Genomic DNA, 27,628 nt, shown 5'->3' on the forward strand with positions numbered 1-27,628 from the left:
CAATTAGCTAAACTAGTGTCATGTCTTAAAGATGTAAAGGCCTGGATGTAATTTTCATCTGCTAAACTCAGACAGAACTGAGGCTATCATGGTTGGCCCTAAAAATATGATGTCTAACAGGATAATCTGGATAGCAGTATCTTGGCCTCCAGTAAGACTGTGGGGAATCTTGAAGTCATTTTTGATAAGGATATGTTAATGTGCACATTAAACAGACATTAAGGACAGCCTTCTTTAATCTGTGCAGTATCTCTGAAACATCCTGTCTTAAAGTGAGACTGAAAACCTAATAAATGCATTCATTACTTCTAGGCCAGAGTTTTGTAAACCATTATTATTAGTTGTCCCCAAAGTTCCCTGAATAGCCTCTAGGTAACTAAAAATGTTGCAGCTAGAATGCAAACAAGAATGAGTAAGAGAGATCATAATTTTCCCATATTAAATTTAAAATCCCTCTCCTCACATTCAGTATTAGCATCATATTGTCCTAACAGAGCACTTCAATCTCAGACTGCAGGCTTGTGTTCCTTAAAATACATAAAAGTAGACTTGGAGGCAGACCCTTTAGCTATCAGACCTCTCTCATATGGAACCATCTCCCAGTTTAGATTTGGGGGATAAAGATAGATATCCTCTCTATTTTTAAGATTAGACTCAAAACTTTCAATTTGATAAAGATTATGGTTAAGACTAGATCGGGTAACCCTAAACCATCCCTTAGTTATACTGCTAGAGGCTTAAACTCTTTTGGGAATTCATGTGATACACTACGATACACTTATTTTCAGCTTTCACCTTCTACTCACCTCTTTTCTCTCTCTACATGTTTATATGCCACTTCAGTATGTCAGTAAATGTGCTTGCTCATTGGGGATCATCTGATTGTTGGGGTTGGTTTTCTCCATTCTGAGGAGACTGCTATTGTGGTTTGGTGGTATATAAATAAACTTGAACTGAACTTAATTGAATCAAACTGAACTGAGCCACATCAACTGCAAACAGATCTATGAATATCATGCATACATCCATGCATGTTCCTTTGAAAAACCACTGGTGACAAAACATGGGGTCACACTGCACAGCTCAATGACTTTAGGGTGGCTTAGTCACAGGATGCCATCTTTACACTAAGTTAGTTTGACAAATGTCTGCCCAGTGTGGTCATAGCAAAGTGTAAATATCTAGGAGCAAAAACAGCTTGTGAAGCAGTATGCTACAGAAGTCCCTACACTGTAGAGTACTCATGCACACAGGAAAAATGTTTGGAAGTTAAAGACTGCTTCTGAAAACATGTAATGGCATGTGTACACAAGACATCAAGGCAAGACATCAGCAGTGCCAAATGTCAGCTGGGGTGGGGTAAAGTGCTATTCAATTGGAGTTTCAGGTTATGGTTTCCTGGTCCTGCAGGTTAGATTAAACCTTTTCTCTTCTTTTTAAAATTGTATAGTTACATGTTCGAAGCAAATCAATCATTTTTCTTCTTTCAGCTGCTCTCTTTAGCGGTTGTCACAGTGGATAATCTACCTCTATCTCACTGCAACTTTAGGATCTTCCTCTATTACACCGTTTCCTCCTTCACTACATTTGTGAATCTTTTCTATTATCTTCCTCTTTCCCTCCTGTCTGGGAGCTCCATATATATCCACTATCTCTCCTCTGCACATGTCCAAACCATTTTGACCTTGCTTCTCTAACTTTGTCTATAAATTGATCTGATATACTCATTTCTAATCCTGTCCCTCCTGGTCATTTCCAGTGAAAATCTTGGCATCTTTAGTTCTGCGACATCCAGCTATGCCTCACATTCACATCTTTTTGACAGTGCTATATTTTCCAACCTCTCTCTCTTTCATTCACATGTGTATTCTGTCTTGCTTTTACTGACTTCTATTCCTCTTCTCTCCTGAGCATTCCCCCACCTGCATCATACGGCTCTCTTCTGGCTGCTCCCTATTCTCACCACAGATCACAATGTCATATGCAAATATCATAGTCAAATTGTTTTCCACTGACTTCCCCCTTACCGATTTGCTGCATTCTTCCATCCTCTTTCTCCCTCCCTTGCTCCCTGCTCTCTCTCTCTCTCTCTCTACATTAATTAGCTCAACAGAAAAAATTCTTATAAAATTTAAATTGAATGAGTTGAATTGGCAGCTGTCTAAAGACTCAATAATTCTCTTCACAAATATAAAATTGTATTGCTGGGCTGTTGTATTATTTTTTGATAAAGCCCACTTTATTCTATTCTATTCTATTCTATTCTATTCTAATTGTCAAGTGTCAAATTCTATATTTAATGAATTTGTTAATTGAAATGTTATATAGCAGTTGATATAAAGATTGAAAACAAGGGAAAATTTACATACATAGGTTTCCAGTTTGCCATAATTTTGAATAAAATATACTCAGAATGCAACAGAAACATTTAGCAAATTTGCCCAAGTATGATGCTTATCTCACCGTGTGCATAAAGTAAAGCACTGAAGTTCACATTAAATTCTGAGCTAACCACATCCCCCACCCCACCCATTCAGTGTTTATTTATTCTAGAGGGAAGTATTCTAACACAATGGATAACACTAGAAATCACAGTTAATCTATTTAAAAATAAAGTATTAAGTTAAGATCACACAGTCCAAATCTTTTTATATACATAAACAATTAAAAATATCAATGAGTGCATTTAGGCAACCAAACAACTTTCATATATCATCAATTATAACGATAGATTATATATTCACAAATCACACTGGTGCTGCTTTTTGTCTTTGTAGTGGAGTATAAATATGTAAAGCAGTCATTGTAGGATCATAATAATCAGTTTAATGCTTTTAGAAATTATAGATTCTTTTTTTTTTTTTAACTTTTTTTTTACTGCACACTCTTTGTTATTTCTTTTATTGTGTATTCTTATTTTACTTCATTTTCTGATTTGTATTTTTATATTGTTATTGCTACTACTTACTCCCTCTACTCACAGATAGGCCTTATATATATATATATATATATATATATATATATATATATATATATATATATATATATATATATATATATATATATATATATGTATATATATATATATATATATATGTATATATATATATATATATATATATATATATATATATATATATATATAGGTGATAAAAGCAAAATTTAAATGTGCTCTTTACTTGTGGCTATGTGTTTGAAACTGTGAAAATGCGAACAAATCAAAACAAAACATTTTCCTAAATCAAAAAGTAGATTTTACCACTAACAACCGCGAGGATCTGGAATACTATTTCATACTTCAATAGTTCTTAAAAACTTTTTTCCTGCAAACAGTGTCGGACAAAAACACGATCCAATCAAAACGACGCAAATGGTTGACAAGCAAAATCACGGACCAATAGAATAACTGTAAACATGCTGTAGAGGGGCGGGATTAGGGTATCCTGTGTCATCAACTCACGGGGCTTTGTTGTTCTTTCGGGATGGAAAGACGGGACAAAATTTCTTTAATTCTTTGTAAACAGTCTGAGTTAAACGCCCGTAACATTTCATTTGGATCAGTATAATCAAAAGCGGTTATCGTACGGATTTGAACTGATCTCTTCTGGTGAAAAGTGGCGTGTTTGTGGGACCAACTCAGTTCAGCGGTGAGCTAGCTAACCTCTCCGGGAGGGTGTCCTGGCTGGAGCGGAAGGAATTCCAGCCACTGAAAGAAGAGCAGAAATCTCTGCTGGGATGCCCCGCTTAAGTTGGAAAAAACTGCATTTTACGATTCCACCTGGAATCGTGACGATATAAATCTTAAATATGTGCTTGCTTGAATGGTCGTAAACTACAAAAACAACTCTGTGGTTTTATAAGTGTTAAGTTAACGTGCCAGTTCTAGCTAGCCACGTAGCTAACTCTCAGTGGGAAGGCATTTAAAATGGCGGAAGGCTGGCCCATTCCTTCGGCCCTTATCTTCATGCTGCTAAGTTTGGGTGCCTGGGCCAGTGAGACTTGTCCTGCTCCTTGCTCGTGTTATAAAACAGAGGATGAGGTTCATATTCTGGACTGCAACAGAAGAAGGCTGTCGATGGCTCCAGTGGAAGTCCCAGATGGGATAACCCAAGTGTAAGTACACATCTGGATGAACATAACTGAAGTTAGCAGAGCTAGTCCTTTACTGAACCGCTGCACTGATTGGTTGCTCAATAAAGGATTGGATAGTAATATAGAGATACAACCAATTTGAATACATTTTAACCACTTAACCAACACCTTTGAGTATTTTAAGGATAGGTAAGATTATTTTTGGAAATATACTCGTTGTTTGTAACTTTTGTTTTGTCATGAAGAAAAGTGTGATATATAAACCTCTGCTCACAGTTTATAAGGGACATCAGAGTAAATTTGTTTAAAATCTCAGTTATGTATGGCTATTTGACTGATGCAACTTTTTCATTTTTGTTTAAATTTGATTTCAGTACTTTGAATCACAATGAGCTGACTGTTTTTCCCTATCTTGGCGATGTCTCCTCAAACATCACAGGACTTTCTTTGTAAGTACAAAATCCTCTTCAGGGTTTGTTTTCAGTTATGTTTTTTTTGGTCTTTTCTATCAGCACTCAAACTAATTATTAAAATATTCCTTGAATTCTTCTGCACATTTAAACACTTTGTAAAAAAAATATTTGTACAGTATTTAATGTTGGCTGAATTTTTATGCTTTGTTGGATGTTAGATTAAAACATATTTATACAAAAACAGTGGAAGACACCACCAGAGTCAGTCTTTTGTTATTTCCCCCCCCCATTCTTTCACCATGTTAATAATATTTTAATTAGACTAAGAATGCTTTAGTAAGCATTGACATCATTAAAACTAATACCTTTTTATATTTGATATATTTCAGAGTCCACAATCGGATCACTGAGCTGTCAATGCTTCACCTACAACCATATGTTTCCCTGGAGACACTGGACCTTACATCCAATTCCATCTCTGAGCTCAAAGTTGGATCCTTTCCATCTATGCAGCTGAAATATCTGTAAGTCAAAGTCATCTTTATTATCAGTACTAGGACAGTGTGTGAGACATGCAGTGTTAAAATATGGTTTAACTCTACATTGACTTGCTTGTATGACCGTGAATAAGTTTGCAATTGGAAACATTCTGTGTAATACAACAGTAAGAAGATATTCATAGTATTGGAGGAAACACATTAGAGCAAAGCGTCACATGCTCTTACGAGAGTACTGAAAACACCTTGTTTTGTTCAGTTTGGCCTAGAAAGCATTTTATTGCAAAGCAACCATTTTTGTAAATATTTACTTCACACAGTATGCGTAACTACAAAGGAAGAATGATTCCTTCTGCTAAATTTGGTAGTAATGTTTTTTCTTTTTTTTATCTCATAGTAATTTAAGCAACAACAAGATCAGCGTCCTGGAGCCTGGCTGCTTTGAAAACATCTCCAGCTCCCTGTTGGTGCTGAGGCTGAACAGGAACAGATTGACTGTGCTTCCATCCAAAGTCTTCAAACTTCCACAACTTCAGTTCCTGTAAGTATAATAAAATGCTGTAACATTATCACTCAATTGGTGAATTTTAATTTATATAACAGATGCTCTTATTTTACTCAGTTTTGCGCAGTTTTACAGTTAGGTTTGTAAGTTATTGGACATTGAAACTTTAAAAAGAAAGATTGCTTCTGTACACAACCGTGGATTTTCAAGTTAAACAATTAAGACAGAATTGAAGCTTTAACACACATCGTGCCCTATTTACAGAGGATAAAAAATAATTGGACCGTTGCCTGACAGTTCCATGGGCAGGTTTGGCCTTCTTCCTCATTATTTAATGACAAATTAAGCTGATAGAAAGATAGAATTGTTTCCAAGAGTGTAACTTGCATTTGGCTGCTTTTCCCAGAAAATCTAAATATGAAGTCCAAAGAGATATTGATGCAAGTAATGGGGGGGGTGGAAAAACCACAATAAACCAATTTGAGAAAAAGAGCCAAAATTTTATGCTTGGCCAAATCGACGATCTGGTACATTCTTTAAATGAAGGAATGAACCATTCAGCTCCAAAAGACCTAAAGGCTTGGATGACCACAAAAGTGAGTGATTACACAGTTCTTCCCTTGGTTACATAAAACTCTTTTACAACATCTAGCGTAGTAAAGAGCAATCTTGAGGGGATAGGTGTTTCATTGCTAATGCCTACAGTTAATAGATGCCTTTATGGATGTGAATACATCATGTCAGTCACCTGTTCTGAAACTAACAGAGCATACCTTTCAGTTACTGAACACAAAACCTAATTTAGAAAGACCCAGACACAAGTAGCAACTGAATGCAGCTGCAGCAAACATTTGGCAGAACATCTTAAAGTTCGAAACACAGCATTTGGTGGTGTTTGTGCATTTCAGATTTCAGGCAGTCTTTGTCTGCAAATTGTTTTCAACAAAGCAGTAAAAACAATCCTTATGTAAAATTATGTTAGTTTGTCCAATTATTTCTAAGCCTCTGAAAAAGCCACACTACGTATAAAAATGGCCATAAATCTTAAACAGTTAATGCAAAACATTTCTAAAACCTTTGTAATTAAAAGCCTGCAAGTCTTGAATCATATCTTGATTTGTATAATTTTTAAAACCACTGGATTTAAAATCGAGCAATGTGGTGTTGTACAGAGGCAAAATTCCAAAAACCTATGGATCCAAATGTTCCTATTCGAGAAGCTCTGTTGTGTGAGTTTGTTTATGTATAAAAACACTTGGTTAAAGAAAATGGATTCTTTGTGTTTGTAGTGAACTGAAGCGGAACAAGATCAAAATTGTTGACAGCCTTACATTCAAGGGGATGGACTCCTTGAAATCACTGAAGATGCAGAGGAATGGCATCACTAAGCTCATGGATGGAGCCTTTTTTGGACTGAACAACATTGAAGAATTGTGAGTGCAATCTTTTGGACTTTGGCAATATATTTAGCAAAAAATGTGCAGCACCTATGAAAAAATCTTGCTGAAAAAAAATCTTCCATAAAATGTTCTCACCTATGGTTCCCCCTGCAGATATGTTAAAGCAATAAATTGATTTAATACAGTTATTTTTGTCAATAATGTCGCCCCCCCCAGGGAGCTAGAGCACAACAACCTAACAGAGGTTAACAAAGGTTGGCTGTATGGCTTGCGCATGCTGCGTATCCTGCGGGTCAGCCAGAATGCTGTTGGCATCATTGGACCAGACGCCTGGGAGTTTTGCCAAAAGCTTGAGGAACTGTGAGTCTGTTTGCTTCGTTGCTACAATCCCAATGTAGCTAAGAGTACTTGGAGCAGTTACTGTTATCTTGCTGCACTGTGTTTGTCTGGGCTGGTTCAGTGAGGTCTAGCTTCTACCTAATGCACCATATATGGTGTTTTTGTGAAAACAGCTCATTTCATCCTTAAATGTGGACTAATATTACCATACAGAACATAGGGAAATTGTTTTTAGTTAATGTTTGTCATATTTGTGGTTTCTTTGAACAGAGACTTGTCTGGCAATCATCTGACTAGACTTGAGGAGACAGCTTTTAAAGGTTTAGATTTCCTGGAGAGCCTGAACCTGGGAGAAAACTCTATCAGCCATTTGGGAGAGGGAGTGTTCAGTGGCCTGTCAAGTCTGCGCACCCTGTAAGTGCAATGCCCGAATCTGTCTGCAGTATGTGTTTATTATTTGTGGTTAGAAGTTTAATGAATCTCTGTAAACGAATTAACTCAAGTCCTGTTGGCTCTGCATTCTCATTGAAGGCTTCTTGCAAAAGTAGGTCTGCACTTGTTTCTTTCTACATTTGTAGTTTTAGTTTTTTGTTCTTGAATTCTTTCCAAGTAGTTCAGAGAAAACTGTAGAAAGTACCACTATTTCAAGTCCCCATCTTATTGTAGTGCCATGCAAATCTTTTGTTGTCAATGGTGTACATTTAGATTTAGATTAAACCACTCTGTGTGTGTTTTCCATAGATGTATGTTTTTCCGGCTTTGTGTTCTTTGTCCTGAAATTTACTTACACACAATTGTGACTCTTTTTTTTTTCCTCTTCTTTTTTTAATTAGTTAAAATGTGAAAAATCTACGTGAGGTGTGTGCATCTCCACCCAGATAGTAAAAGTTTCAGGTTTACAGTGTTTTTGTCAGTAGCCTCTCAACATTCATGTTGGAGAGGCTTCACTGTCAGAAGCACTTGTTGGTTGATCTAGACCACATGTTGGCAACCTTCAATATCAAAAGGGCCATATTAGGCCCTTCCACCAAACAATGGGAGAAAAAGAGCTGCGCATGGGGCTGATGGGGTATTGAGGGGGACTAATGTAATTGGGAGAAGATAAATAAGTACATATAGTGTATGTATTAATAGGGTTGGGGTTAGCTCTAATCCTAAACTGCAGCTTTTCAAAGAGTATCTTTTGGGGTTGGACAGTGAAGTGACTGGAGAAAAAGGTAGCAGGAAAGATTTTGGTATGAAGATGGTTAGCAGCAGGGAGATTCTCCTTGGTCTCATCTGTTGTTGTATCATGATGTTCTGATATTGAGTCAGGCAATTTCATCTTCACCACTTTAATGTAAGGGCTGGGCAAGGTTACTGTACTGGAATTCCTGGATAGCACCACTGTTTTGACTGCCGTTAAAGTAGGGCTGCTCAATTAATCGAATTTTAATCACGATTACGATCTGGGCTTTCAATGATCATTAAAAATGACTGAGCCGATTATTAGCCCCTCCCTCATTTATCCGCGACACCTTATAAACCGGTCCGTGGCGCAAAAAAGGTTGGAGACCGCTGATTAAGAGGACCCGAGGGAAGCTTGGAAAGCTAAGCAGAAGTTATTTGGAGAGGAGAGTGACTGCCGTTGGTTGAAAAGAGAGGTAAAAAAAAACTTCAGTGGTTTTGCACACTATTTTATATTATTTTTTAAAGTCATTGTTAACCCTTTAAATCCGGTCAGAGCAGCACGCTCCGTTTTGTGTAACTATTTTTAAATCCCTGTAGAACCTGAACCGTGTAAGCTAGCTCAATAATTTGTTTTGCATATGAAACCGGAGGAGTTGTACTTACATCTTATGCCATCAGCTTGTCCTCGGTCACGGTTTCCTTCCACATAAAGCTTTGCAAAAATTGCATAAAAAGTGCTTGCAGCAACAAAAACAAAATATTCCAGAAACGCGCTTTGCCGATCCGATCAGCTGTTTGTAACACTTCCCACAGTGAAACAGATGTCAGCGCGAACTATCGCATGTCCGCCATTTCCTGGCCGAAACCGGAAGTGACATCATTTTCACGGAAATGTAGTTTTTTTTACTTGTAGGCCTTAAAAGCCTATACTGGTCATGTTTGACTTTTCTGAATAGTTTCTGGGATGCTTAGAACTCGAATTGCGCTGCTGGAAATAGTTTATTTTGATGCACCTGCTGTTTTCTTTGCAAATTTGCATCATAGGATTGTTTTTTCGTTTTTCCTGCAGTATATAAAAATTGCTGTATCTCCAAAATAAAACTATGAAGACACTCAAAATAAATTTCCTGTTGTTGTAAACTATTTTTTGCAACTTTTTTTGTATTTAAAGTTTTGAGGGATAAACCTCTTAAATTTCTCCAAGTAGAAATATATGTAAAAAAACCAAAAATGATTTTCAATTTTTTTGTAGTTTATTGCACTTTTTTGCAATTAATGTAATTAATGGACTTAATGCATACATATTATTAAAATATGGGCTATAACAGTTGCATAGCAACTTGAAATGCTCCCACAAATGGCACTACAACATGTAAAAAAATAATATAAGCTCTGGCGGACTTGGTTCTATAGTAGGTCTTAAAGGGTTAAATAAATATCGTCAAATAATCGAGATTTCAGTGAAAATAATCGTGATTATCATTTTTGCCATAATTGAGCAGCCCCTACTTGCTTTACAAGTGGATTATTTGACACAGTCTAACACGGTTGTTGTTGTTGTTGTTGCTGCTGATCTCGAGCTAGGACATGTTAATGAGAGTTTTTCGGGTTTGTTTGTTTGTTTGTTTGTTTGCTTGTTTGTTTTAAAGTAAGGGCTGTATTTTAGGTTTAAAACCAAAGCTATTAAAATTCTGATTAGCAAAATATCAGCCCAATTAATCGAGTATATCTTCTTCATCCACAGTTTATCTGTGAGAAAGTTATGAACTCATTATTTGCTGCACAGAGCTCTCTTTAAGCCAGTGAACTACAATGACAAAGGGGTTGCATTTGGGATTTTGACCATCTCGGGATCTTTCATGGGAGAGGGGAACTGGTGAGTGCAGAACTTCTTTCAGAGGTAGCCAGGCATGAGGAAAGAGAAACAAAAGAGCCCATGACCCATCCTGTAAACACAAGGCCTCCCTGGACTTGCAGTGGACCCATGAACTGTCTCAGTGCTAAACAGAGCCAATTATTTCCCCTCATCACAGCGGCAGGAGCAGCAAGCTGTGACATAGTGTGGAAGTATGGTGTCTCAGATTGTTAGTCTTCTAACGAAGAGTCACTGCTGCTGGCAACCCCAGTGGTGGTAATGTGTGCTCTTTGTTCTTTGCAGGAGAAGCCTTTAGATGTTCAGCCTGTGTGTACTGTGTTTAATATCTAATATGAGTCTCTTTGCTTTTCAGAGATATCCGTAATAATGAAATCTCCTGGGCCATTGAAGACTCCATTGGTGTATTTGATGGCATGAAGAAGCTAAACACTCTGTGAGGGCATGATATGAATTTTAAAAATTGTATTTTTATATATAGTATGCAAGTTTGTAAAATGTTTTTGTATTTAGAGAAATAGAGCTGGTTTATGTTAAGATACTTTACAGTGCATCAAACAAATGGCTGCACAAATTTTCAGAAAGGTTAAATTATATTGTAATGTTTAATATACTACAGATCTGTTTTTAACACATTTGATTTATTTAGTTCTCCAATTTATTTCAATTTGCAGTGTAATTTGTTTCAGATGTTATAGCAGCCTTCACAAAAGCTGCTGGAGCAGTGACTTGTTTTTGTAATAAAGGATGGCCTAGGAGCAGGCTAGTTTGAACTGTTCACTTGGCCTCGTGTGAAATATCTTTATTTTTTCCAGAATCCTACAACAGAACAAAATCAAATCCATCACAAAGAAAGCGTTTGAAGGCCTGGAAGAGCTCGAGCACTTGTGAGTAAAGCCCTTATCTAATACTTTTTAGCCATGCAGTCATTTTGATATCTATTATTAAATGTTTAAACATAGCAGAAAGGTTTATTGTCCTGTTGTTGCGTTACACTTCTGACAAAAATGTCAATTTGATCAAACTGGTGTGTTTAATCCATATTTGTGTCCCATCTTTAGGGACCTCAGCAAGAATGGTATCATGTCGATACACCCAGAGGCGATGTCTCATATGAAGCTGAAAGTGTTGTAAGTAAAACAAAACCAAACACAGAAATATCCTACAGCTCTCATGCGCATGTATTAGCTGGTATTTTCCTGTGTTAATGTTTGTTAGACTGATTTATTGTTATTGACCTCATTAAAAAGGAATTACAATGATTAAGAAACACTGCAGGGGCAGTGATTTACATTTTAAATTGGCGTCACTGAAGCTTTTAAACAGGGAGTCATTGTTGATCCACCATAGCAATTTTAAAATCTTTATTTATTTATTTATTTATTTGGTTGGTGAAATTTAAGGCTAAATATATTTACTGGGTTTATATCTCCAAAAGTTGATTCTGTTCATCCGGACGTAGTGTTTTGTGGGAGAAACGTTTCGTCACTCATCCAAGTGACTTCTTCAGTCTCAGCTGACTGCAGCGTGTTTTGGGGTTTAAAAGCCACAGAGACCCGGTGTTTAGAAAAAATGCGTCTCAACTGCTCCGATACTCCTGACACATACGTCCAGATGAACAGAATCAACTTTTGGAGATTTACTTTCCTGGATGATTGAGAATGCATCAAGATACTGGGTTTATACTTTTTTTTTTTTTTATTCGCAGTTGGCCAAGCAAAGACTTCTGATTTAGTTTTTGAGTTGCAGCAGCCTTTACTTAGTTGGGACAGCTGTCTCCTGTGTGCGAGGAAAGGGAGCGGAAATGCAAAGTCTCTCACTGTTTTGAGCTTTTGATCAACCCATCTTAGGAGTGTCTCTCAAGCAGTGGCTGGCTAAATGCCCCAGCTGCTGTCAAACTGACAGTACTCATATCCTCTTGTTAGTAATTAGTGTGCTACCTTAATAGAATTTAACAGTATCTGCTTTGCAAGCGGATAAAGTGGCTTGGTTTGATAACTTGACTAGAAGAAGATGGCAGCATTCCTCTAATTAAAATGTATTTTTGTACAAAAAAAATAGAGCGCAGTTCTGGAGGCTTTTTATAGCCTTGAATCCAATTTCATGCCACAATTTCGATCCTTTTGCCATGGTCCAGCTGACAGGTTGACTAAAAGGCTTTATAAACAGATTTAGATGTTCACCAATAACAATTCCCTGTGTGTTTCACAGGAATATAGCTTTATTTGGAAGCTATATAAGCTTTATTTAGATATCTGTAAATGGCTCACTTTAAATTATTTAAGCTTAAATCTTCTTTTCAAGTTAGTATGTGGAGGTTTCTTTTCTAAAAGAATAAATTCTATTAACTCTCTGAAGAGTGAGTTCAGATGAATCCCTGAAATCCCAGATTAATTTTCCCTTTATTTCCAGTGGTTCAATCTCATACTTCATTAGTAGAATCATTCCGTCTTATATTACTATGAGTCATCTCATGTTTCCCAAATTACTCCTCTATTCTCAGTGTCCTGAACACAAGCAACCTGCTGTGTGACTGTCACATGCAGTGGCTGGGTCCTTGGTTGACAGACAGCCAGTTCCAGCAGTCTGTCACTGCTATCTGTGCCCATCCTGTGAATCTGCTCGGTCGCAATGTCCTGTCCATCAGCCCGGAAGAGTTTGTTTGTGGTCAGTCTTTTTTTCTTGTTTTAATTATTCCCAGCCTGCCATTATAGATTCTGTTGAATAAGCACAAAACATATAAAACAATGTTTATTGGTATATGGAAGAAAAGACTAAAATTAATATTTATTTTGGATGTTTTGAGAGTGTCCAGCGGATTATTTCACTTAAAAAGATCCAAAATACGTGAAAAGTTGTTTTGTTTTTTAACTTGTCATTTTTTGAAAAGCTGTATTTGTTTTTTTGTTTTTTGATACTGTGTTGCATTCTGGTGGAGCTTAAAATCTTATATATATATTTCAGTTAGAAAAATGTTTCTTTTATTTCCTTTGTTTTTATTTTCCCAAACACATGTGCCTACACAGATGATTTCCCCAAGCCTCAGATCACAACTCACCCAGAGACGTCTGTTGCACTGCGGGGAAACAATGTGACTCTGAGCTGCATTGCGTCCAGCAGCAGTGATTCACCAATGACCACAGCCTGGCGGAAGGATGGGGAGGTGCTGTATGATGCAGAAGTGGAAAATTATGCCCGGTACCAAGAGGGAGAGCTGATCTATACCACTGTGCTTCACCTCCTCAATGTGAACTTCACCGATGAGGGGCGTTACCAGTGTGTGGTCTCCAATCACTTTGGTTCCAATTACTCCAACAGGGCCAAGCTTACTGTCAATGGTGAGGATGTGTTATCTCTTTAAATGAACGTGATCAGTGATTGCCAGTTCTTTTTTGGTTTGTTTGTTTTTTGGGAGGTTTTTGCGTCTTGTTCACTTACCCTGTTTAGGCTTTGGGTTGCTGGTTTTGCCAATTCACTGCAATATATCTGCATGAAGTTGATACTTGTATATAGTTTATTTGTTAAGTAGTATTGCTACCCATTTGACAGTACAGTAACTGGGGAAAAAATTAAATAAGAGAGAGGTACCCTAAGGTTTTATCTCGTTTTCATACATATATGGTATATATCAGTATTTGTTTCTGTCTGTACCATTGTATTCCACCCTTGACTTTCTATTTTCTGTCTTTCAGAGATGCCTTCCTTTCTTAAGACCCCCATGGATCTGACAATCCGGACCGGGACTACGGCCAGGCTGGAGTGTGCTGCTGAAGGCCATCCATCACCACAGATTGCTTGGCAGAAAGATGGAGGCACTGACTTCCCTGCTGCCCGAGAGCGCAGGATGCATGTGATGCCTGACGATGACGTCTTTTTCATTGCTAAAGTGAAAACAGAAGACATGGGAGTGTATAGCTGTACCGCTCAGAATGCTGCTGGCAGCCTGTCGGCAAATGCTACTCTGACTGTTCTGGGTGAGTCAGCCATCTGATTAACTGAGTTTTTTTTTGTTTTTTTTTTATCTACTGGGGTCATTTCAGATAACTCACTACTCCAATTGGCCGCTCATTTATGTCTGTTGCTCATTACAAGCTCTTGTTTATGTGTTGCCGCCCTGCCAGGTTTAACTAATGATGACGTAAAAGCAAAAATTCCACATGGCCTTGTTATAACACGACCATGTGGAATATTTAAAGGAGACTGCCTGGCGCATATCCGAAATCAAATATAGTATTATATTTCTTAATTAATGTACTTGCAAAATGTGACTTGAGCTACTTGCAGGAGTATATAATGACTGACTGTCCAATTGGCGGAGTTTGTGATTAATCATTAAATATTAGTGCTGGAGAAAAATTGTTTAAAAAATAGCACACATCCATCTAAACTGGCCACGGATGACTTAAATCAAAAATGAGTTCATCCTCTTCTTTTTTTTTTTCCCTTTTCCTCTGCAGAAACCCCATCCTTCATGCGGCCACTGGAAGACAGAACAGTGGCCCGGGGTGAAACTGCTGTGCTTCAGTGTATAGCTGGAGGCAGCCCTGCTCCTCGTCTCAACTGGACCAAAGATGATGGGCCTTTGGTCCTAACAGAGCGCCACTTCTTTGCTGCAGCCAATCAACTTCTTATCATTGTTGATGCTGGTCCAGCTGATGCTGGGAAATACACCTGCATCATGTCTAATACTTTGGGTACAGAGCGTGGCCACATATACCTGAGTGTCTCGCCATCACCAAATTGCGATACAGGCACAGTGTATGACCAGGATGCCTGGACCACTGTGGGCATCGTGGTGATTGTGGTGGTGTGCTGTGTGGTTGGTACTTCGTTGGTCTGGGTCATTGTAATCTATCACATGCGTAGGAAAAGTGAGGACTACAGTATTACCAACACAGGTAAGTAGTTTGGACACACAGCCATCTGTCCTGTAACATAAATGTGCCTTATTGAAAGCTTTATCCAGAAAAGATGGCTGCTTGTAAACTGAAATGTTTCCGTGGACACTTTGTTTTGAAGTCATGACATAGAACTGAAAATATGTTTCCGTTACAGATGAGATGAATTTGCCAGCAGATATTCCCAGCTACCTATCCTCTCAGGGTACTTTGTCTGAGCCTCAGGAGGGTTACAGTAATTCTGAGGCTGGGAGCCACCAGCAGCTCATGCCTCCCCTCTCTAATGGATATGTCCATAAGGGCACGGACGGTGGGTTACCTGCCCTTTGAGTTTGAAACAGAAAACAATAGTTCCCTTCTGCATCTACAAACCAAACTAGATATTTCAGTAGTATCCTGTCAGTATTTATGAAGGATTTTTCTTGTGCTTTAATGTAAACTTTAAGTGACATGAACCATTTCTTTTTAGTGGTCTGTTGAAAATTAGTCAGCAGTCTAGTTTAAAGTCTGAGGGTATGTCAACATTGTGATCACAAGACTGCAGAGTCTTGTAAACAAGTCAGTGCTGAGATGACAAAAACAGAAACTTCCCATTTTATAATGTACCTTTTAAGGGTTCGGTTGTTCGGGAAATTCCAGTGTCTCTTAGGTTCCTATTCCTTCATTTATGTTTTGGATCAGCTCCCCGCTGAAATAAAACTGTAACTAATTATCATGTTGCTCCCAGGTGTGTGTTATGGAGACACAGGCAGTGAGGTGGAAACTGAAGGGAACAGCATGCTGCACTGCAGGGTTGGCTCGCTGTTTACTGGCCGTAGCAGTTTCCACCCCGGGGAGCCTCGTGAGGGACTAGCTGGAGTCCCCCCAGGTGAGTGTCATTAACACAAGTGTTTGGGCTTGCTGCCTCACCAGCAACGGCCTTGGCTATAGGTATTATATTTCTGCACTGACTCTTAAAGCAATTAATTGATTTAACAAATTTGTGTTCTGTAGTTATTGTTTTAATGCCATCAACAGCTAAGCCAACCAACCAAAATATTGAAATACAGCTAAACCTAAATATACATAATCTTTAAATGTGTACTGTTTTAAAATGTAACTGTTTTAAAATGTAAAATTCTGTTCCAGGTCTTGTCTATAAAAAACAAAAAGAACTTCAGAGTTCTTTTCAAACTGTGGAACCATATAATCCACCTTTCATAATAGTTTTGCATAAAATGTATGGTCATAGTAGTTTTGAGAAGAATCTTAAGTACACAGATTATTGTATGGTATGACACCAGTCATGTGCTTATGTAATATTTGTTCTTTGTTGCCAGGCGGTGCAGGTCCTCTAGTCATTTGCTCTGACTGCTATGACAATGCCAACATCTACTCTCGCACGCGGGAATACTGTCCCTATGCTTATCTGGGGGAGGATGATCCACTGGACAAGACTGTGCCAGGTCTGAAGGAGAACCTCAGTGAGCATGCCCAGCATGAGGACGCAGCTCTGAATAGCCTCACTAGCAATCAGGACTCTTCTGTCTTTTTCACCTCACATGATAAAAGACTAAGCAGCCACACTCCTCCAGAGCACTATGGTGAGAGTTGTAAACAAAAATTTCAGTTCTACTTTTTAAATCAATAATAATAATAATAATAATAATGGATACTTTATTGATCCCCATGGGGAAATTACTTGTTTTTCTCTGCATTTGACCCATTCACTCAGTGAAGCAGTGGGCAGCCCACTAAGCAGGCGCCCGGGGAGCAGTGTGTAGGGACGGTACCTTGCTCAGGGGTACCTCAGGGTAGCCGTTAAGTGGATTCGAACCGCCGACCTTCCGATCATGGGGTGACCACTTTACCTACTGAGCTATCCCTGCCCCCCAAATATGTTTACATCCTAAGTTTATTGCAAACTACCAAGCCCTTCCCACTGAGGCAAAATTTTGAAACTTTCCACTCTGACATCTAGTACCTTCTTCAGTGTTAACAACATATTATTTGTAGGCTCAAGGTTGAATTTTGCAGACATCTTTTTACACATAATGAACATTTCGGACATCAGTTCACAGTTCAATAAATTTGAGATTTTCCAGTGAACAGGTAAAAAAATACTGGAACACATCTGAGTTGAGTTTGTAAATGTGGCATCTCATCATTAAAACTGCATGATTCTGAAAGTTATAAGCTAAAACTGATTGTGGAAAAAGTTACTTTGTGAAAGCATAACAACATCTAACTACACATTTAGTAATATGAATATAATATTTGAAAATAAAAAGCCTTGGGCCTTGGGTACTAACAATGAAGGTCGAGGTCAAATGCTTAGCCAACCAAGGTACCAAGGCCCAGTATTTTGTTTTGAAGTTTGAAGACGATTCATAAAAATTGGGCAATATAAAGTTTTTACTGATTTTTCACATTTGGTGTAACCTTGACGTTGAAATCTTGATAATGTTATTGGTATTTAAAATCACACAAAACCTGAAATTATATTTTGAAAACCCTTGATGCTAGATTTCTAAAAAAACAAAATAACAGAAGCGATTAAATACTTCCTTCGGGGGAGAATGATTTTAAATTCTTCTTGAACTTAACAGTTCTTTAAGGTAAGACAAGCCAATGCAAATAGCACTGAATGGCACTATTGTTGTAAACAGCTATTGTTGTTGAATGTCTTTGCAGATTCACTTAGCAGGTCTTTCTGGAGAGAAGCAGAAAATCTATCTTCGAAGCCACCGCCTGGAGCATCCCAGATCCCAGTGACTGTACATAGGACGCCTCCTCTGACCTCTGCAACTGATGGAGCAGTAGAACAGAGTGAAGCAGAAGTGGGCTATTCACCCAGTCAATGCAACCAAGACCACAGAAGTGCCTCTAATAGGACTAACCCTCAGGAGCATCCAGCTCCCACATAGGGTTTTTCATTCTGGCCACATTCTGCCTCTGACACTTTGTTGCTGCAACCCCCCCATCTCACATTCACCCTTCACCCACTACCTCCAAAAAGACTCCTCATATTCTGCCAAAGATGCTCTCTTGTATGTTTACATTCCCCTTTAATCAAGAGGACATACTAGTGTGCTCCAGTGTGGAAAGACTTGCCACATCAGACCGGATATGTGGACAGGTGATTAAAGTGACCTCCTTTCTGACATCTCCACCTCTGCAAGACCTCTTTCCTCCCAGAGCCTCCACTCTCCTTTGTTCTCACCCAAGAGAAAACTATGAATGTATGCTTTAAGAGCCATGTCAGATGCTGCCATGAGAGAACACAGAGACACGGTCGAGTCCTCACAAGCTCTCGTCTGGCCCTGGTACTGTGAGACTAACATATGCTGTGCCAGTTGATGTCATGCTGGCAGTTTTGTCTCATTATTCCTGGTACAGACACCTGTTGGAGCAGCCTAGATGACTTGAGAAGAAGTCGCTAGAATACTGCCTCTCAAGCGGGAAAAATGGGGGTTAAAGAGGGGACAGTGGTAGTTCCCTGACCAGCAGTTTTTGATGGATAATATTGGAAAGACCCTTGAAGGCATACCTACATTCCCACAGCCATCCTGACTGACTCAAACTATGCTATGGTATCCATTTATGCAAATCCCAGAGACATGACATCAAAATATGGTGTATATTATGAATATATATGGATATATCATATATTATCAAAACTTAGTTTTTTTTCTTTATGTCAAACGCAGTTGATAATTCCATATTTTATGTCTTCGTAATGATGAGCAGTTTGAGGACAAAGGGTACAGTTGTTATTTTGGTGTGTTTGTTTTTATTTTGTTTTTTTGCACATGAGACAATCACAGTTTTGCTGTCGACCACTTTCAGTTATTGTCTAATGGATGGCCTTTTAAACAAGCATTCTCAGTAGCCTTGATCATGTGACATGATATTTTTCATGCTTTTTTTTGTTTGTTTAAATACAGTATGCACTGATTTGTTTTTCCTTTTCTCCTATGTTAACAGGCACTTAATTTAATGGTGGCAAAATTAATTATGCAGTGTGCATGACTTTTTTTTTTTTTTTTAACAAGTCGATTTATCATCATAGTTTATTCTCTCAAAGCTATTGTTCCTTCTATGAATATTATGTAACCCTAGGTTTCCACTTAGGACTGTGAACATGAGAATGTAATGTATTATTTTATACATGTATGTATGTGTACATAATACTAGTTATTAAATTCAATGTTCTAATAATCCATTTGCTGACAGGTTTGACGGATGAGCTGCAGTAGCTTTGAAAACATTAAGCTTATTTGTTTTAGGTTTCTGTTGTCCCACAGCTATTCTCAAAATCTTATGTTCCTTCAAGTAGCAAGATAACATTTTTCTTGATAATGGGGTGTTATTTTCTTAGAATTGAAAGACGGCACTCCCAACAGCTGCCTGGCCTCAGCAAGCTGTGCTCTTTCCAAATAAGAGCTATTGTTATTCTTTAGGTTTGCAAGCAAAAATGCCCCCGTTAAAAGAATGTCCTGTCCCATCAGTTTTGATCTAATGAGTTGTTCTTAAAGTCTTCTAGATTATTGCACTTTGAAGTTGTTCATCTATGATTGTTTCTGAGTGGTATTTACTCAGTATTATTCGAAAATTACACTTAGCTGCCAGTGTATTAGATAAACCTAGCAAAAATGAACTCATTCAAATAGTGTTATTTTGCCGTTTACGTACCATTTTAATGAATTTAAAGTGTTTTTATTTAAATTTTATTAGCAACTGACTCAACTGTGCAGTCATTTTGTTGGGTGTAGTTAAATGTGTTTGTGCTCTATACCAATGTGAATAGAAACATTGCTTGTATACAGTCAAATTGACTTCTCCATAATGATTATACAGTTGAGTAAATACCTTACCAAAGTTTTCTTTTTTTTTTTTTAAACCGAACAAGTCTAATGAATAAGGATTATCCTAACTGCATGAGTTTTTAGTTAGGTGCTCTAAATAAACTGGCAGCTGAGTGTATGTCATGTTCATATTTTTCTAGACTTTTTTTTTTTTTTTTTTTTGCATATAGTTGACCAACACACGTTTGAGAAATGGAGTATTCAAAGGTACTGAGTCGAGGCACAGAAAAAAATCACAAAGTAAAAAGTTCATCTACCATGCGCATTGTAATGTAGCTTGATGCTGTGTCTTCCATGTAATGTCAGAATATCTAATTTATGTGTCATCAGTAACTTCTCAAAAATGCATTGATTAATATTTTCCAAGAACTTCACCTCCTTGCTGGTACGTGCAGACATGAATTGTATTTTGTTTCCACTTTCTTCTACCTGCACATTCCTATAAATTCCTTTGAATAACATCAACTGTTATTGGCATCAACTTTCCCGGCCCCTCTGTATTTTTTCTATTTTTTCCACATTTCTTTTTTTCGGTGGTGGCACATTTGTGTGTCGATGTTCCCAGACCGTTGGTCAAAGTCAATTTCATGCCCCTCTTAAGCGATACAAAAATTTAAATGAAAACTCACTGCGATAAGTTATCCTAATGAAGCTACATATCTGGGAGGCCGAAATCAATTCAGTGTTCAATACTTTTCACCAACGCAGCCTAAAATAATGTGCATTTGTTTTGTTTTCTGAAATGCCCTTTATGACTTTATACCAAAGTTTAGCAGTAACTGCTCTGGCAATATCCAATGCTGCTTTTTGTTTTTTACCTTGTTTCCTGTACATTCTGTAAAGCATGTCTAAAAAGCCTTTTTGTTACATAGCCATTATTCAAACATTAAACGTGAATTCTGATCATGTCTTTTGAATCTTTGTCTCCCTCTTTACTTAAAGTGGATTTTCTTTCTTAAGCTGTTGTTAAACATTTTCCAAAAAATCTTCGGATGCTCTCTGAAATGTAAATAAAAGCAACACACTGATTTGCACATCCCTTAAACTGCATCTTCAATTTAATGCAACATCTCAAATGTAGTGTTGATTTTGGAGGAATTCTTTCATATGTTAGCAGATTGGACAAATTGGTCCATAACTTACTGACAATTTTTGATGTGAAACAAAAGAACCCTGGGATTTTGCCTTGTACATAAATAATAATGAAGACGGAAAGAGTCAGGATCAGTCTGTACAAAAAAATCATACATTCATACTGAATGGCTGTGACTTTAGAACACTAAAGTGGGACTGCATTAAATCACACTTTTAATAACAAAGACCACTACACAGGCTCAGGAACAAATTCAAATGGAACATCACATGATGACAAAATTTCATTTAAATGACTTTGTACATGGCATGGCTGTTAATGCCAGGCGGACTGGTCTGAGTATAAGTAGAAACTACAGATCCACTAAGATTTTCCTGCACAAACACGTGGTACTCGCAAGGTGTGTGTCAGTGAGCATGAATACCCAAAAGTTATTTACAGAGACCCAGGTTAAAGTGCTACCTTTATGGAAGTCTAATCAACTACATTTTCTCAACTGCCATGGTGATGCTACCACGGCCGAATTAGAATAACCAATTAAAAGTAAATGCAGAAACATTTTGACCAAGGCAAAACAAACAAGCAAGCAGAGAACGCAAAATCAACAGAGAAATGCACTACCCAAATCCCTCCCAGGTCACTTTCTCCTGGAGTATGATACTGTGGATGAACGATAACAGTGATAATGTTAGCTGCTACTCCTTCATGCCATCTTGTACGACAAGGCAGTTGATTTTATTCAATTTTGCTTTTTATCAGTTCATATTTCAAAAGCCATCTGTGTGGATATGTGAGTGCAATAGTGCACATGGCATAGGCAACTTTCACATTTGTGAAGGCACCACTAATGCTAGACTGTAAGGATTTCTTTTTATTGTTCATATATTCATACTTGAATTGCACCATAGGTTGCCCTCCATATGATCCCATCCTTTTCAGGAAAGATTGCTTATTTTAGCAAGATAATATCAAAGCACTTTCAGCACCTTTACAGTGGCACAGCTCAGGTTTTAAATTGATGGACTATGAAAGGAAAAATAAAACAAAGAACCGTTAAGTAGCTGAAATCCTATATAAATTCATAATAAAGGGAAAATGATTCAAAATGTAACTGCCATGGCAACTAATAATACTAATAAACTAATCAAATAATACTATAAATGAAAAATAAATAAAATGAAAAATAAATAACTTCAACTTCATTTTTTTTTACATTGTCTGTGAGAGGAGATGATTATTTTTTTTTATCTACATTTAATATAGTGTTCAGGACTCTTTTGGAAATGGTTTATGTGAATTCATAATAATATGTGACATTGATTGTGATTTTTTTTTTTTATCTGACCCCATCAATTTAATTTTCAATGAAAACCACTTCAAGTAGTAGTTTCTACTGGTTGTTATGGTATTTTTCCTTACTCTGACAGTAGGCAACTTGGAAGAAAAATCTAATTATGTGCTAGAAGGATTTAATTTTGGTTACAAATAACTACAGCACAGCTGTCTTAGAAACGACATGATTTCTGGGCACACCATGGAACGATTTAGAAGGCCACGACATCTATAATCTGGATTTAGTCATGTCAAGCCAACACAAAGCCAGCTAATATGGGATTTTAAAAATGTTAGTTTGTCATAAGGCCTGACTTCAAGAAAAAGGCCTCTTTTTTTGTCCCCACCCGCATATATCTAGCAAAATCCCAGGAAACAGTGGAATTAAAATGGACAGTTCTTTATCCCTTTAAAGTGTAGAGGTTGTTTGGATTTCTGCTGCGCTCCCTGGTCCTGATCAAAGATGCTGTTAATCATCTCCTAGTAGCCGGTGAATTACTCAACACAATGTCCAGGGTGGCAACTGTGTATTTAAACACAGACTTGATGGATCATATCCAGAGAACAGAAACAACTACAGATTCATAAGTGCTACTGATGGTACAGTATGTTCCCATCTTCCAGTCATCCAGTTAATGAACTCTACTGACATCCTTACATGGCAGTAACATTTCACTGTCCTACTAGTCAACTTGACATATCCATGGGAATGGATGTCTGTATGTGTGTGCCTGTATGTCTGTGTCTATATGTCAGGTTGGGTATCAGACGCCACCTCTCTGGGGACATCTCAGGACCTCTAAGGTATCTGCCCCCACCACCACTTCCCCTGCCAGTGGCAGATGCTCTCAGACATCGGTGCGTTGGTGGTTCTTTGTGTCCGGGGGTGGGCGTCCAGGTACACACCGGCTCACTCCTTGGTGGCTGCTTATCGGGGCCTGGAGCCTGGGGCTCGCTCGGGCCACTTCGGGGGTGGGGTGCCCTCAGCCTCTCGGCCTGGGGCTCGTTCACTCTGTCACAGCTGGCTGCCGGCAGAGCTCACGGGCATGTCACTGCAACCCCCCCGGCTTCTGCTCCGCGGCTGCTGAGTGACCCCTCATCTGGGGCTCTCCTCAGCTCTTTCTGGGACAGTGGCGCGGTTGCCCCTCTGTTGGTCTTCCTTGGTCTCTTGTGTTCTGAGGGCCTCTGGATGTCTGGAGTTTTGATCTCCTCCATACCTGCTTCATGCCCTGGAGGACGGGCTGTGGCCCCCCACACCCTCTAGAAGATCATTACATGAAGGAACCTTTTAAAACAAGCGTGTTCATGCTCACAGGTGTACAGACGGGTGATCACACCCACAAACTACACCCTTTTTGGCTCCTACCTCAAAGCACACTGTGCGCTGTCGAGCTTACGTGCTGCACAATAATGTTTAATATTTAGTATTTACTGTTATATTCCCATATATCATCGTGATGTTGTTTATTATGTTGCTCTTTTTTTCTTTTGCTTGTTTTCTCTTTTTTCTTTCTCAACAGGTGATCCAGGTGATTGATATATGTATTTTTTTCTGCTTGTTTTGTTTGCTTTTGTTTTTTGCCCTTTATCACCGTTCCTCTTCCCCACTGTTTTTCTTTCCCTCTTTCTTTCTCCCCTTTCTTTTCCCCAGTCAAATCTGTCCCGTATTTAGCAAGTGAAAATAAAATAAAATAAACAATAAAAGGTGAATCAAATAGACCATTACGGCAAGGCTGGGATGGTCCATTTGGTAAAGTAAATCCGTTGGGCATCTTTCTTCGCCTTTAGACAATAATTCTGATGGCAAAAGAGCCAAACGGGACAGGCAAAAAAAACCAACCAAACAAAAAAACTTGACACATCCAAACTGTCAAAATTTGTCACACTGTATTGAAGATGTTTTGAAGAGGTTTTCAATATGCCATGAAACAACAGCTACTCATCCCCAGAAATAATGAAACATATGCAAGCTTTAATGTACTTTTACACCTACACTAAACCACGTCTGCAACATCCTGCACTGTATTATCAACATACAGTCTATTTAAATCCAACATTTAAAGACAAAGGAGGTGTTATACTCTCTCATAGTGTATATCAAAACACCTAGTTTTATGTAAACGTATGATGCAAAACCCATGTTCTGAAGATGGAATCTGCGGGGCTGGATGTAGGTGGGAGTGCAGTTTTCTCTTGAGTAAAAGGTCAGGTTTACAGCAGCAGAGCTATTTATATGATAATAATCTAAATGACTTAAAGGATTTTTTTATACCACAAGATGTGCTGTAATACTGTTTTTGTTGCCTCTACAAGTAAATGAAATCAGTCATTTCATGTTTTTCTGATTTTTGTCAGTTCTTTGTCTACTTTGTCTACTCTCTCCTGTAGTTTGTGTTTTGTGAAAAATGCACCTAAAGGTGCTGGTGCAGAACTGTTTACATCAGTAGGTGGCGTAGTGTAGACGTTAATTTTGGAGACCAAAAATTACCTCCCCAAGCATAACTCATTCATTACGAACGCAGGGTCACAATTAGATGTAATTTATTTTGCATGCTTAATATTAGGATTACATGCTTGTGCGTTTTAATTAGTCCGATATGACACACCTATTCCACCAAATACAACAGCACGAGTCTCATTTTATATAGAAAATAAGCTGAACTTGTTCGTTTTTTCAGGATCTAAGATGACATCAGGTTACTCTAATCGTTGTTGCTCTGGTACAGTAGCCTATGTTGTTCAGTTCTCATTTTTTCTTTTTTTTTTAAATTTCCATTTTATGTTGTACCGCATCACACCAGAGGATGGAGCCAGCTTGAGAGTCTAGAAAACACTGCTGCTGTTGAGCGTAAAAGGGGAGTTTCGGAGCTTGGCAACATCTCTCTTGACGGTGCCAGGTGTGTTCAAACCTGTAGCAGACAAACGCTCGCAGATGTCTTTCAGCTCAGTCATCATGGGCTGGATCTCAAAAGCGTAAACCGCCAACCGGTAAGCGCTGCCGCCCGTCTATTTTCAGCCTACCCACAGGTATGAGGGATTTCTCATTGACGCACTAAATTTCAGCGTCTGACACTCCACGATCTATCGCCGAGTAAGTAAAAATATACTCTGTTTATATTTTTATTACTACTTCACGTTTTGAGGATCCTCTACAAGACGAAGGAAAGCGCGGATATGGTTCCAGAGAAGCAATGGAAAGCATAAAACCTTGATTATCTTCTGGTTAACCATATCGCTGCAGTCAACTCTCCTGTTTTACGCACAAAAAGCGCTCGGAATTATTGAAACCAAGGCAACTGTGCGCACACCGGAGCATAAGCCCGTGGGATGACAGAGCTCAGCGGCAAATTCACGGGTGAAGATAAGCCTCATAAATGTCAAGAAGATGAAATTCCCTGCAGGTCGCGAGAATAACTCACGAGGGTTTATTAGGCCGCATCACTTCGCGCTCATTTAACAACAAAAAGCCGAGGCGACTCCTACCAGTTAGATTGTTAGTTATTTGAAAAGGGGACAACCATGTCTAGAACACTGAAGAAGAAGAAACACTGGTCCTCTAAAGTGGTGGAGTGCGCCGTGTCATGGGGGAACCTGGGAGACTTTGGCTCCGTGGTGGAGGTCCTCGGAGGAGCAGAGCTTGGACAGTTCCCCTACCTGGGCCAAATGAAACTGGACGTGCTGGTGTGTCACGTAGGGAAGCTTCCCTACTACGGAGACGTTCTGCTGGAGGTGAACGGGACGCCTGTCAGTGGACTTACAAACCGGGACACACTGGCTGTCATTCGTCACTTTCGGGAACCGATTCGCTTAAAGACCGTCAAACCAGGTGCGTCCACTACTTTCAAACCTCATCGCTACTGCTGGTGTGCAACTCGAGTTTCTGTTTTTGTAAGATGAGCGTTTTGATAGGTTACACACACTAACCCTAACTACCCACATGCGTATGTACACCAAGTAATGCAGGACTCATTATTGATGATCATCACAACTACACAAACATTGATATAACTAGTTTTTAAATTCTTTTGGTACTTACAATATAAACATTTATTAACCACCTCAAAATAAATCAGAAAGGTAAAGAAAAAATATTAGTCTATCCCTGTCTACCCGCAGCTAAATAATTCTGCACTTCTTGAAGGACAGCCCAGACTTAGACTATAAATCTCCTACTGTCTCGGAGCATCTAAGTGGCCAATTCGACCACCACTTTCTCAGGGAGAGCAAATAGTGATAATGGTAATAATGGAATGCAGCCCAGTAGCTTCTAAGCTAAGTGCACTTACATGCATAGAAAGAAGGCCTAATTACTGCCACCCATTATTCAGGCTTATTTGCTGCCCGTTGGACAGAAGTTGGTGTGGATAACTGCTCTGTGTTTTATCCCACTGTCCCATCATTCCCCATCCAGCTTTCTAAGGATGATTGCTTCAACATCCCAACTCTTGCTTTAATGCTGGGATGGCTTGGTAATGCTGCTGTTGCTGCACTGTGGCTCTGACCCAACCTGAAGTAAAGGGTTTTCGTGACACTGGTGGGGCAGCTTTGTGGTTTTAAGTTAGAGGGAGATGACTTTACTTTGACTACATGCTGGAGCTAGAATGTCTAAACAACAACTACTAAGGCTGTTGAAAAGGTTACATCAGCAGCAGCAGCTGAGTCTCAGGACCTCAGGCCAGAATCCCTGAAGATCAGCTGTATGTGTGCACATGCAAACTTGTGGTGTGTCTGTGCGCATGTGAGTGTTTTCATCCTTAGAAGTGTTTCAGCATTTTTAAATTAATAATGTTTTATATCTTTTATAAGTAAAAGATTAAAGGCAAAACTGCCTAGATCTATGAATACAGAGCCTGTTAGTGTGAATGCACATGAAGGTGTGTGTATTTCATGGCTTTACACTCTGCAGAGCTCCTTACACCATGCTCTCTGCCCCACTAACCAAGGATGATTAATAAAGGGCCTGAAGGAATGATAGAGCAAGGCCAGGAGAGAGAGACACAGTGGGAGAGAGAGGAAAGCAAAAGGAGAGAGACATGAAGGGAGACGGGGAGAAAATCGGCTCTGCCTTTGCTCCAGGCTCGACTCCCACGCAAGGCTGTTTTGGTCTTTAAAGCTCACAGGGAAGTAATAGGTGGCAAAGATGGCAAAATTCCTTGTCACATATTTCTT

General features: G+C 38.7%; 2 protein-coding genes across 3 annotated transcripts in view; both read left to right on the forward strand.

The window, feature by feature from the left end:
- The first annotated feature begins 3,435 nt into the window (after positions 1-3,435).
- lrig2 (leucine-rich repeats and immunoglobulin-like domains 2) lies at positions 3,436-19,391 on the forward strand. Its single transcript, XM_026167065.2, has 18 exons — positions 3,436-4,113; positions 4,467-4,541; positions 4,895-5,029; positions 5,400-5,543; positions 6,797-6,940; positions 7,124-7,267; positions 7,517-7,660; positions 10,645-10,725; positions 11,105-11,176; positions 11,351-11,419; positions 12,793-12,956; positions 13,316-13,627; positions 13,982-14,263; positions 14,747-15,187; positions 15,345-15,497; positions 15,915-16,055; positions 16,507-16,770; positions 17,861-19,391. The coding sequence occupies exons 1-18, from the start codon at positions 3,926-3,928 to the stop codon at positions 18,091-18,093; spliced, it is 3,186 nt and encodes a 1,061-aa protein (XP_026022850.2). The 5' UTR covers positions 3,436-3,925; the 3' UTR covers positions 18,094-19,391.
- A 5,169-nt stretch (positions 19,392-24,560) lies between these two features.
- Positions 24,561-27,628, forward strand: part of magi3b (membrane associated guanylate kinase, WW and PDZ domain containing 3b) — a 125,867-nt gene continuing 122,799 nt past the window's right edge. Inside the window, exon 1 of one of the 2 annotated variants that reach the window (XM_026167074.2) lies at positions 24,561-26,285. In XM_026167074.2, the coding sequence (XP_026022859.1) occupies positions 25,979-26,285 (307 nt within the window). In that variant the 5' untranslated portion in view covers positions 24,561-25,978. The remainder of the gene's footprint in view (positions 26,286-27,628) is intronic. The other variant, XM_026167072.2, reaches the window with a different exon arrangement.

Source organism: Astatotilapia calliptera, chromosome 5 (genome assembly GCF_964374335.1).
Source record: "Astatotilapia calliptera chromosome 5, fAstCal68.1, whole genome shotgun sequence".
Classification (NCBI taxonomy): domain Eukaryota; kingdom Metazoa; phylum Chordata; class Actinopteri; order Cichliformes; family Cichlidae; genus Astatotilapia; species Astatotilapia calliptera.

Excerpts from the sequence above, each read along its gene's own strand:
- lrig2 (XM_026167065.2), top strand. The coding sequence starts at position 3,926 with ATGGCGGAAGGCTGGCCCATTCCTTCGGCCCTTATCTTCATGCTGCTA. Across the intron at positions 5,030-5,399 it reads TCTATGCAGCTGAAATATCT|TAATTTAAGCAACAACAAGA; the intron begins GTAAGTCAAAGT and ends TTTATCTCATAG. Across the intron at positions 15,188-15,344 it reads CTACAGTATTACCAACACAG|ATGAGATGAATTTGCCAGCA; the intron begins GTAAGTAGTTTG and ends TTTCCGTTACAG.